This window comes from Rhamphochromis sp. 'chilingali' (assembly GCF_963969265.1).
Source record: "Rhamphochromis sp. 'chilingali' genome assembly, chromosome: 2".
Taxonomy (NCBI): domain Eukaryota; kingdom Metazoa; phylum Chordata; class Actinopteri; order Cichliformes; family Cichlidae; genus Rhamphochromis; species Rhamphochromis sp. 'chilingali'.
The window spans coordinates 34,558,325-34,571,474 of record NC_137930.1 but is presented as its reverse complement, the minus strand read 5'-3'; the positions used below and the strand labels follow the sequence as shown (position 1 = coordinate 34,571,474).

General features: G+C 38.5%; 1 protein-coding gene across 2 annotated transcripts in view; it reads left to right on the top strand.

The window, feature by feature from the left end:
* The window catches only part of whrna (whirlin a), a 211,375-nt gene extending 199,126 nt beyond the window's left edge, over positions 1 to 12,249 (top strand). For both annotated transcript variants that reach the window (XM_080866683.1, XM_080866682.1), the window contains 2 exons: positions 4,070 to 4,192; positions 9,427 to 12,249. In XM_080866683.1, coding sequence (XP_080722809.1) covers positions 4,070 to 4,192; positions 9,427 to 9,609 — 306 coding nt within the window. In that variant the 3' untranslated portion in view covers positions 9,610 to 12,249. The remainder of the gene's footprint in view (positions 1 to 4,069; positions 4,193 to 9,426) is intronic.
* The last annotated feature ends 901 nt before the right edge of the window (positions 12,250 to 13,150 follow it).

Here is a 13,150-nt window from a genome sequence, read left to right as displayed (position 1 = left end):
CTCATTTGTTTATTTCTTACCCATGTCATTCATCGAGTCACATGCTCCATCATTTGTTTAATCACTGACTGCGCTGTAGCCTAATGAAATTCACAAATCCCTCTCTGGTTCTTAATGATTGATGGAAGGAATAACAAGCAAGGATGGGAGTAGTCTGATTGTTTATGGAGAGAGAGCTGATAAATTCAGCATCCAAAGAGATTGTGTAACATAAAAAAAAGCTGCCTTTTTACTACCAAGAAGCAAAAATGTTTTCTTCTGCTTGTTCCTGAGTGTCAGGCAAGTGGTTGCAGAAAAGAGTGGAGTTATGTGCTCATAAAATCTTGCCCTTAATAAACTTAAGGAAGGCATTTTTAAGTCTTCTCATCTTTATGTCAAACAAAAGACAGCAGAAAGCAGAACTGTGGGGCAGTTACCTGAGTAAGTATATAAGTATGGCTTGAATTCATTCAAGAAAATAGAGTAAACCACTGATCACGTAACTGGATATTTCTCTCTTGCCAGTTTTAAAATGCTGAAACATGTTTTTGTGGGTCTTCCGTTCATGTTCTAAGATAGATGAGTATCTGATGTTGTCCTGGGTAATAGCATTCACAACTTCCTTTCATTGGCACCAAGCAATAATATTCTCTGGGCTATTGAAGTATGTCAGTGGTGTAGGGAATTGTTTTGCTTAAGGTTTTCACTAAGAAGCTCTAGATTGTCATTGTCTCCAAGTTCCAGCATGCTACTGCATAAAAGAGAGAGTTGATTAATGGATGTCCCACATCCATCTCTTCCAAACCACATCCCTACTACACACTCCTTTATGTCAGAAAGGTCACTCATAGACTGGTTTTCTTAATCCAAGAGTAAAACAAACAGGTTTTGATAAAGGTTTTGGGAAAAGACGTGTTGGATCCAAAATATGAGACGGACAAAAGGAACAAAGTGAGAGATAGAATGTCAAGCATTTAAAGGGCTAGATATTTTACTCTGGAGGTGATGTAGCCCTCACTTACGCAAGGCTAAAATGAGTATGGATGATTATATAAGCATATCTCTTAGTCCTCAGTCACACAGGCCTGTAAGCAACCCTTTGGCCACCTGTTTTAGCTGGTCTTCGGTCAAATCTGTACTACCTGACTGGTTGGCAAGTGGTTGCTGGAGATTGCTAACTGGTGCTGTGTGAAATCCAAAAGGAAACATCCTTGTGATTGTGTTGGTTGCCTGCAAACATTCGTTTGCATGAAAGAAGCCAACATGCCTGCAAACACTCATAATCCAAATCAGAAATGGAGCACATTGACCTCCAAAGTAAAATGTATGCCTTACTGCTGAAACCAACACATTTCAAAAGGCACAACTTTTACTTTGAAGCTTACTGATGTTCATTTCCAGTTTGTACTGCACTCTTCACAGTTTCACTTTTTCTTAGCAAGCAGTTGGTGAGTGTTTGCAGACAATGCAGGACCTTCAGTGCAAATTACAGGCAACAATAAGGATCTGCTAGCAACCAAAGGAATTGTAAGGAGGTTTTGAATCCACCATCACAAACCAGTTTGCAACCAATTTCACCTTGCAACAGCAACATCCATCTACCAGTCACTAACCAGTCAGGGATCACTCATTTTTCCCTAGCGACTGATGGTTTCCAAGGAGTTACTGACTGGTCTCAAGGTTTTTGTGACTTGGGCTTTTGTAGCCAATTTCACATCAACTGCCAGCAGCTAATTGGGGAACACTCACTTTTCCTTTTATGACCAATTGCCAGTTGATTGCCAGGAATATGTATGGCACTATACAAGCCTCCTAAAAACAAGCTCAGGAGAAAAATAGTAGCTCCATGTAGCAGTGGAGTGTGGTTTAGAGACTGCAGGTGGAGTATTGCCCAGTAAGTTGATGCAGTTACAAATGGTAACTGATTAGTATCTTACTTATTCTGCAGTCGGATGCTGGAACTTGGCGTTTGAGACAAAGGAATCACAGCGGACAGAAGTCTGTGTTCCTGTGTTATTGTAGTGAAGTTGAGTGGACTTTACCCACCGGGTAAGTGTCATTGCACAGAGTGTGTTTGGCAGATCTGAATAGACGTTTGGTGATGGCACGAACTAGTCTCTGCCTCTTCTGTGTGCTGAGGGGAACTCGTGAGTCGGTGAGGCTATAGTAGCTGAGAGGTTACACTCCTGTATGCAGGTATTTACTGCCACTCCAACAATATAAGTATGCACACACAAATTTAACAAATGTTTGTGAAGCTTAACAGGCAAGGGAACAAAGCAGCCACAACACCCATAAGAATTTCTGCTTATTGAGAGCTTTGGCTATACATGCTGTCGCAGGGAACACACTCAAAGTTGAATTCTGAATTCTGATTGTCAAATTCAACTCAAACCTTTTGACAGTTTGGGGGCGGAAACCAAGGGAGTAATTGAGCCTCTTATGAGCCATCACAAGGCACTGACACGCACATCTCAGTGACTGACGGCTTCGGTTAACTGTGTTAAACTAAGTTACACTGTGGCAGCAGTGTGGGTGTCATTTTAAGTTGTAAATTATAAACAGTTCCTTTTGAATGTACTGACAACTATCACGGGACAACTTTGGTTCAGAAGAAATCTAAGAAATGGGCGGTTGTTCTGACAAGTTCTGAAGTCCCTACTCAGCCATTTTGCATGAGTCTATTTATAGTATAATAATCTAATAATCTAATGTTCTACTGTCTAATAGCCATGATTATAAATATATTAGCAACTGTAGCTGTTAAACCACAGCCAGTACAACCCATCAGGGCCTTGTAAGGCTATACTGGTGTTTTTATAAGTTATGTTTGACTTTATGACTTTCTGTGTCGTTTCTGGGATGCTTAGGACTCAAATTGCACTGCTGGAAATAGTGTATTTTGATGCATATGCTATTTTTTTTGCAAATTTGCATTATAATACTTATTTTCGTTTTTCCTGCAGTATGTAAAAATTGGTGAATTTCAAAAATAAAACTATGAAGACACTCAAAATAAATTTCCTGTGGTGGGAAACTATTTTGTGCAACTTTTTTGTATTTACAGTTTTGAGGGATAAGCCTCTTAAATTTCTCTAACTAGAAATATATGTTAAAAAAACAAAAACAATTTTCATTTTTTTTGTAGTTTATTGCACTTTTTTGCAATTTATGTAATTACTATGCACTTAATGCATACATATATTACAATCTGGGCTATAATGGTTGTATTGGTGTACAGCAACTTGAAATGCTCCCAAAAATGGCTCTACAGCATGTAAAAATATAATATAAGCTCTGGCGGACTTGGTTCTATGGTAGGTCTTAAAGGGTTAATAACGTAACCCTTTCCTTACTACTAAAAAAAACGAGCTGCTGTAGTTTTTATTTCAGTTCTTGGCAGAAAGTGTAGCTTGTTAAACCTTTGTTTTATTTCTGATTCAACCTCTCTGTCTCCTTTTTTTTTTTTCTTAAAGCACTTTTATTGTTGATTCCTTGGATCCTCTGGGAGTTTATCAGGGATCCAGGCCCAAGTCCTCTTATAACAGAAATAATGGCTTGGTTAACAGGTTTTCAGGATGTCTGAAGTATTCAGTAATCCAGTGATTGTTGTAGTACACTCAAGCCCAAAGCACATTGGAACTTTTAATAGTTAATGTTTTTTAAATTATACATGTTATACAAGTTAACCACTACACTGAATCCCTTTAACTCACACTGATCTTGGAACCTGGACATAAAAACCCAAAAACATGTTTCAGATTCATTTATAAAGGAAATAAACACCTATAAATGGAAGGAAACTGTACAAGACCCAGCATAAACATGACTACATCATGGAAATGGAAATTAAATGTGTTTTATTTTGTCCTCTGACTTGTGAAGGTGTTAAATTGATTGCTCATTCAGAATAAACAAGGGAAACCATTAGGAAGCTCATTGTTGCTCCATTAAAATAGCCAAACATACAGTATAGTACAGTGTAATCCATGCAAATTGCAACAAATCGAAGGCAGATTATCTTATAAAGTTATGAATGTATTTATAAATATGCCTTTCATTTCGTGTTCCTCACTCTGCCTTATTTCAGCCAGGGCTTTTGGAGCCTACCGCTACACTAGTGAGGGTGGCAAAGACTGCCAGCACCCTGGGTATTGCCATTGAAGGTGGAGCCAACACTCGCCAGCCGCTGCCACGAATTGTGACAATACAGGTAAGTCAGGAAGAACATAAAATAACATTGAAAGTTGGACCTCTTATGCTCATTTCCAGTGTATCACTAGTAGAGTAGCTTTCCATGTTTAACAATTCAAAATAACGCATATTTATCTTAAACTGGACTTCGCCTACTTATACCGATTGGTTATGATTTTTGTGCCTGTAAAACAAAATTCATAGTTTGAGGAGCCAGCAAAGGTTGCTTGGTTATCTGACTAGGATGCCTCCTGGGTGCCTTCAGGGCAAAGTGTTCTGACCATATCCAATCGAGAGGAGGCCACGTGGTAAATCAAGGACACACTGGAAAGATTATGTCTCTCAGCTAGCCTAGGAACGGCTAAGGGGTTGATAGATGGATATTTGATGTACACAATGCTGTCACTCCAATACGTTTTCCACCTGAATGGAGGAACCATATATATGTGGGACTTCTGGACTCACAACCAGAGCTTCAGTGAGATGACCATATTAGGCTACCCCCTCATATACTGAACCAAGAGTAGAATAATCTTTAATATGCGTTTAAAATGAACAGTCACCATAATAACACTGCTAAATTCAGTTCTCTGCTTACTCTGCTAACATGCAGTATTTTCATGAGTACTGTCCTCGCGTGGTTGAGCTGTGTTTTCTTTATCCTTGAAACACTTTGGATTTTCTGTAATAGTGCCACGTGCACACCTTCCAGCTGGGATCTTGTGTTCTTTAAGGCTTCATAAGGATTCACACAGCAGCTGAACTCACACTGAGATTTCTGCTAATTTTGTCGTCATTGGGGCTCTACAGAGATGATTACAACATTAATGGCCTACATGTATAAGCCCTAGCTGCCTGGAGATTTTGGTAATTACTTTGTCGGGATGAGGCACTTGGTATTGTGTGTGTGTGTGTGTGTGTGTGTGTGTGTGTGTGTGTGTGTGTGTGTGTGTGTGTGTGTGTGTGTGTGTGTGTGTGTGTGTGTGTGTTAAAGGGTAAAGGCAAAGGGCAGAAACAGCAAATTACACAGCACCTTTTTATCTAAAAGGTAGAAGTCATAGGCTCATTTCAAATACTTAATGTTCAGTTTAATGCTGTGGCTAAATAGAGTTGCAGTTATATTTCCCACAAAGCCTTTTTCATTTATAGCATATCTGTCATATTTAAAAATACTCAAAATTCTGAGCTCCCAGCTATGCGGAGTGACAGAAAAATTCTGAAAGCTTTGCTTGAAATGGCAGGTTAGTCACCTCTAAAGAAAGGTATTACTTGTGGCTGTGAATGCATATATCTGTCTGCCATGATAATTTGCAAGCCAACAAATCTTGCTCTAGTTCAGGACTATATGCCACACTAATCATTTTCTAAACACAGACAATGAGACAGTTACAATTTTAATATCAGTGCTAGGAGCAGCTACAGACTCCAGTCTACTCTCCAGTCAAAGCTGTCTCTCAGCCTCCCACTCCACAGAGGTGGTGATTGAAATAAAAAAAAAAAGGTGGCTGATTGCAAAGGAAGGGATAAAAGGATTGGAAATCAGCACATTCAAAATCAAAAGCAGGCTGGAAGAAAGGACAGCAAGTGTGAGTAAAGGACACAAAAAAGTGAGAGCAGTGTTAATAAGGAGAAGAAGGATGAGGAGGATTTGTACAGATGATAAACTGGAGGTTTGGTGGGTAGATCCTGTATTTGGGTATTTGTGTGGGTGTTTCAAAAGTGATTGTTAGGAGGGTTGCAAAGGGATTTGAAGCACTAGTAGCTGTGCTAGTGCTACAAATCTCCCAGACAAGTATTCTCTACCCTTCAAATGTCTTGCTCTCGCTTTTCTTATGTCTTATGTTCCTTTTTTGTGTTTTCCTCAAAGAAGAACAAAGTTTTGTTTCACATTCATCTCTTTGGTTATTGTACAATCCTCAATAGAAGTTTCATGTGCATTCATTCAGTGAGAGAAAAAAAGACACCAGGTCCTTAATAAACAGGAAAATCTCAGATAGCACTTGTTTTGCTTGAATGGATTTTTCTGCATCATGCATCATCGGGCGTTGTGTTGGTCCATCGTAGGCTCCTGAAGCTCAGCTTATCAGGAGAGCTCTCGTATTAAAGAGATAAACAGTACAAGTCTTATTTTTTATGCATTTTTGCTTAGCTCAAATATTAAACTAAGCTTTCGAAAGAAATGAGCAAGTGGTGTCTTATCACTTTTCAAGACGGCCAGCACTGCAGCTGTTTTGTACTTCCATTCAGCCGCCACTCTGATATGCAAGCCAGCAGGCCTTCAGCCCCGGATGGTCTGTGATATCGAAGGTTTCATAAGCACAGAGAGCAAGGAAGTTCAACTTAAAAGATGCAACCACTCAAAAGGTTTGACCCCAAACTATTTCTTTTTAACCTCAGACACTTCTCCAAGAGAGTAATAAACATGAAAAAGTGCCTCATTGCAGTGGCTAATAGCAAAGGAAGTAGGTGCTTTTTCTTGCATGGGGAGCCCCAGTGGAGCCATTGGACACAAGGTTAGAGCTCATTTCATGAGAGAAGTTTAACTCAGCTAAAGATAAGTTAAATTATTCATGCAAATCAATTTTTAAAATCAAGTCGAAGTTATTTCTGAAACTAATTAGCACATTTTCAGCACAGTGGTTCACTTGGGTTATTACCTTTAAGACAAAACCACAAGCTTTATGATACCCTTGCTACATCCCTGAACAATAATGCTATATAGCTTCACAGTTATTTACAGACATTAATAATAAGGCAGCCTTAAGGTCACTTGTAACAAAGCGAAAGGAGACTTCCACATGCTCAGGTTTCAAGGTGGAAAAGAAGGCTGTGAAAAGTTTGCTCTGTCACCCGGGGAATGCTAACTCGATGTTATTAGGCCCTTGAGCAAGGCACACAACCTCAGTACTTCTCACAGTCAGGACCAAGCATCAGAATGATAAACTTGCTCTGGAAATAAAATAAAAAAAATGTTTTTAGCTTTCCACTTGGCATCCACCTCACCCAGGGGAAAAATGCAGGCATCACATCAGAGCAGGTACCCTGTACAATGGACACTCTCTGCAGTATTGAAAGTAAACACTGTGGAGTCATAATACGGCAAACCTCTGGCTTATGTGTTTCGTATCTCTCTGGGCACCGGGGCTGTCATCTTAGGTCACTTCAATCACAAATACAGAGGATGAAGTGACGACAAAAACACTGCTGCTGGCTGGCCTTTCCACTTGTTATCAGTCCCCATCACCGCTCATTGAAGCGACAGCTCTTTATCACAGCCATCTTCACATTATGATGACCAAGTGCTCCCCTAACACTGAGTAATTGTTGTAGCTTAAATAACCAACATGATGATGCAGCCCTTGTCTGGAAAGAAATATTGATGTTTTTAGCTCTCATAGTCACATATAATGAGGTCACCTAGCAGGGTCACAGGAAGAAAGACATAAAACTGGTGGTTTTTTTTGTTGTTTTTCTTTAAGATGAAAACTATTTTCAAAATGCATCCTGTTATGTTTGGCTTTAAAGAATTATTTTTGGATTTTGATGCTCTGCAATCATTTTGTTATAGTGAGGTAATAAGCTGGTGACAAAAAGGTAATCATGTACAGCAGAACAGTCTTTACCTAAACTCAGATAAAGTGAATAACAGCACTCCCTGACTGCACCAGCCTCTCCAACAATTCATAATGTAGAAGCTCCTCAGAAAGTCCAAGGCATTTATCTGACATCTGAACTCCTATTTTAATCAAACACCTGCAAAATGAACAAGTTTCATCAGTGGTCCCAAACAATCCATTGACAAGATCCCAGTGATAGATACCACATATCCTGAGTCCATTTGTCAGCAAGCTGAGGTGTGTTAGCTGGCGCAAGATGAAGCTACACAATATTAGACAGGTCGTTCTGATATTCTGGCTATCAAATATGTAAAAGAGTAGAAATGTGTCAAAAACAGAAAATAATAGCCAGGAATGCGATGAAGCAAAGCTATTTAGTATAGTGGTGAAATAATTTCATAATAATGTGGATACATACTAACAATTATATTAATCTGTGAAGTTGGATTTGGTTATAAATAAAAAAAAATGAAGGTATAAATTTATAAACTGAATATTATAATTATGCCCTTTATCCTCTCATATTCCCAACTTACCTATTGTTAAAACCAAGCTACTATTACTTTATTACTAGACTGAGATTCTTCAGTGCACCTAATAGCTGACTGCATGACACTGGAAGCTGATATTTTTTTGACAAAACATGCACTAAACAGTAACAGGGACAGTTTGTAGAGACAATAGATCATAAAACAAAGACCATGAAATCATGTCATGTCTTGTGCATGCAGAGTGTTTTATACATTTGTATTAATATTTTTATAATATTTTCAACTTTTTTTGATAGAAAAACATCTTAATGCCTGTATTTTATATGATTGGGTGTGTTTATGCTGATTAAATACTTTTTCTCATATTTATGCTGCCTTATTTACATTTTATTTGGTACCGAAACAATTTAAATGACTTTGGTGTAAGTGAACGGCAGTAATTATCATCAACTCTAGGAAGCTTTTTAAACCTGGTAAAGTAAGTGGTAAAGTAACCCTGTTTGGCAGGTTAGAAACAAATATATTCTGGCTGGCTGAAGAGTAAAGCCAGTTTAAATCACTTTCATAAACTCTGACCATATAAAAAGCAAATAAATGTTGCTTTTTGGAATAGACTTGAATCTGAAGCTTTTGTGTGGCTTAATTATCTAAAATAATGCCTTTTCTATTCATATTTATTAAATATTTTACATATATAACCTCATGTATAATTTGACTTGACTTATTATTAGTCATTATGGAGATTTAAAGCCCAATTTCAAGATTATGTCTCTGTCATTCTTTTTTTTAGAAGTTAAAATTCATATAAATAACACTTTCAGACTGCAAGGCTTGTCCAAGGCTGCCTATTCTGCATTTGCTGGCAAATATCATTCACAGAAATATTATCCAGGAGGAAAAAGAAGAGTATTCACAGTGCAGCTTCAGGTCCAGAAAATTCAGAGACAAAAATTTAACAAATTTATTCCTGAATTTTATTTTACCATTATTACCTTAGAGGAATTTCTGTTCTCCTTGACTCTTTTAAGAACAAATATATTAGTACAAGTGTTTCCCACAAGAGGCCGATTTATTTTGGATGTAATCATGGCGGGTTTTAAATAAGATCTCCCTAAAATTCCCCTCTCTTTCTCTGTCTCTCTCAGAGGGGTGGTTCAGCTCATAACTGCGGCCAGCTGAAGGTGGGACAGATTATACTGGAGGTAAACGGGGTTTCCCTGAGGGGCCGCGAGCACAGGGACGCAGCGCGCCTCATCGCCGAGGCCTTCAAGACCAAAGACAGAGACTACGTAGACTTCTTGGTGACTGAGTTCAATGTGGCACTATAGCTGAGTGGAAGAGGAGGGAGTACGATGACGAAGGTAGCACCAAGAGAAGAGGACTTCAAAGGGGTGATGATGCAGAAATATTCAAGTATTCTATTGATTTATATGGCACAACTCTTGGATAAACCTAAACAAACCACCAACTGATCTGAGCCCTTCTCCTTTCTCGGAAAACCCACTCTTGAATTTACAAGGCATTACTTTCACCGTGGACTTTGTCCAGGATTCTCCTCAACTTGTTACCTCCCCACTGTGAGACATTATGCGCTGCAGTGGAAAACCTGTACCTTTTGTGTTAAACCGTGTGGATTTCTGGAACTTCTCATAACACTCCCATGTCTCATGCTAACTTTATTTTACTTACTTTCTGCTTTTAACTGAGACAACTGCACATCTAAGATAAACTGATTGCTTGGCTTTACAAGTTTGGATTTGTATATGTAAAAATGGACAAATGTAGATACAGATGCATATATAATGTACACATAAAAGTACTCCTATAGAATTAAAAAAGAACCTGTAACCTCTGTCGCATCATCTATATATCTAAATATATCTGAAATATGGTGATGATTTGAGGACAATACATGAATCCACAAGTTTTACCAGAATAACGGTGACCATCAGCAAAATACCATCCTTTCACAAAGAGGAAATGGGGGGGGGGGGTGTTCTTGTCATACTGACAAAAATAGAAATAAAATACCGATATTTGTTTACTCCGACATGAACCCTGACTTTGCACTTACACACCTCTCTTTATATCTGTGTTTAAAACTCTGCCTTCACATTAGGACGGCCAAATTGGAAAATATTATCCATCCACAGTACGATATGCAAAAACGGGATTCTGCATCATATTCAAAACCTCTGTGGAGGACTTCTACTGTGTTTTATTATATCCAATATCATAATTTAATTGGTATGTTTTTCTCTCCTGTGACTTGTGACTTGAGTGGAGCTCATAAATGCTACTTGTTAACCGGGTGAACAGTAGTAGCGTTTACTGCTCAGGGGCCAATAAAAATCACAAACAGCTGGTGTGTCAGCCAAAACAACATTACTATCTAGAGCTGTCAGCCAATAATTAGACATTTTTTCATCATTGCACGATGGAAAAATGTTAGTTGTGATGTGTTTAGAGTCTGATATGACTCTAAACACATCACGATTATATTTGGACATAACAGCAGCAGAGTTGGTTGAACTACTGTAGGAGTGAGCCAAGGGTGCCTGCTGCTTAACGTTTGATTACTCCCAACATTTAAAACTGATTTGATCTTAATTATTTTTAAATGCACTTTTTCATAGACCAATGACTGTGACAATTATGTTGTTTATCTTTGACTCCTTCACAATAAAAGTCGCTCTTTGTTTCACCTTTTTAATGGTGTTAGCATCTGAAAGAGAAAATGTTCACTTTGCCTTAGGAGTAATTTACATCAGCGAGATGATCATTACTTAATATGAATATGAATCAAAGCCGCCCTACGGATTAACACAGCCTGTAAAATTGCAAATACATACTTTAGATTTTTAAACAAATGTGTCAGATTCCAGCTTTAAAGACTATAGCGTTGCTACAGTTTATCTACACACTCATAAATCAGACCTTACTTCTGCAAGTAACAAAATAAAAATACCTCATTATTGCAAGTATCTGTACATTACTTCAGTATTTATTTTCACGTTCTACTCTTTACCTGGGTTGTTACGTGAGGTTTAAGACATTTGAGGGGAGTATTTCCTGTCACTGTGCGTCTTCAAACATCAAACTGCCTTGAACCTATTTGGGTTGAACAATAACATATAAATGGCAATCCATGTGGGGTATCCAGAGAGGCAATTCTGGTGCAGAGATCATCAGTATACACACAAACTGCACCACTAATTCACTCAGAGATGGAGAAAGATGGAGAAAAGACAGGATGGGAGAAGAAGAAAGAAATTATTATTATAAGGTGATATTTAAAAGGCTGGAAATTTAAAATGTCCATTTAATGTCCTTATTTATTTTAGAGTTGTTGTTTTATTAACAGATATACATGATTTGTTGCTCAGTTTATGTCTCTTTTTTTCATATTAGTGTAGGGTAGTAGTTTACACATTTTCCTAACAGCAAAAGATCCCCATTTGATTCTGGGAGGAAACACCAATCCCTTGGGGGTAGTGTCAGGAAGCATCCTGCATCTGCCAGAAAGAAATCTGCCAAATCAAGCATGTAGAGTTACCCGCTGTGGTGACCCCTTGCCACAAATTGAGGTGTACAAACTTTTTGTTACTCAGAGGTTGCGTGAAAGGCAGTTTAGTGCAGGTTACAGTGGTTAGTTGAAATACTTTGTTCGTCTGTTGCAGAGTAGGTTGTGGTCTTCACGGTCAGTGTGAGGTTGAGATGAGTAGCAGATATCACATTAAATTTAAGTTGAATTACACTTTCGTATTAGCTTTATTCTAATATAAAGGTGTGTATGAGATGGAAATCAGCCGTGATAGCTCATTGAGCTTTGGTTTATAACTTGTTGAAGGCAGTTGGCTAAATCCACGAGCAGCAGCCGCTGATCACAGCCTGTATACTAAATCTACTGGACCACACAATGGAAATGGTTGCTAAGTGACTATTTCCCCATGCTGCACCCACACCTGCTGAATCCCACTTTAACTCTCGACTATACAAATGTTTCTGTTTAGGTGCAGAAACAGTCACCTATCTACATTTGTTAGTTTGTAGTACTGTAGCTACTTTTTTAAAATTCCCATTACTTTTGTCTCCTTTGTCTATATCGCAGAATTAGAATAGAATAGAAGCCAGAATGAAGTTTGCATTTCCTTGTTTTGTTTTAATAACGAGCTTCAGCTTTTCCACTTTTACTTGAGTAAAAAAGTTGAATCAGTACTTCAGCTTTTATCAGAGTACCTTTTAACACAAGGATCTGTACTTGTGACAAATGTGTGCACCTTTGCCATCTCTGCCTGCAAAAGGATTCTGGAGCTCCCCGTTTATGTTCCCAAAACTCTGAATCAAAGATATGTTTTTCAGATTTGGCTAGCTTAGTGTGGAGGTATTCTCAAAGATCATGAAATCCCCTCTCGGATTGCTCAGTTTTTCTTCTGCTTTCCCCCCCACTGAATAACAATTGATGATTTTATTTCATAATTTCAGAGTTATAATTATTTTCACCCAGGGGGGCCTTGCTGAAGCCATGGTCGGTGCAGTAATTATTCCCAAGGAGGGAGTAATGGGACATTTAGAGGACGACACTGCCAAAGATTTCTGTAACGCTCCTTTGCACTTGTGGTTGGATGCACAGTCACATTTTATCCATTTATAGAAAAGCAATTAGGAGATAAGCAATGACATAGAGTGAGAGATGGAGTGAGAGAGAATGACAATGAGGGAGTGACTGAAGTAACAAATGAGATGCACTTGTTGTTGTGGAGATGCTCTGCTTCCTCACAGGAAGAGTGCAAGCGTGGGGAGGATGTACAGCAAACATCCTGCATGTGTCACTCTAGAGACTCACATTAGGCTGCAGGTAGAAACTTG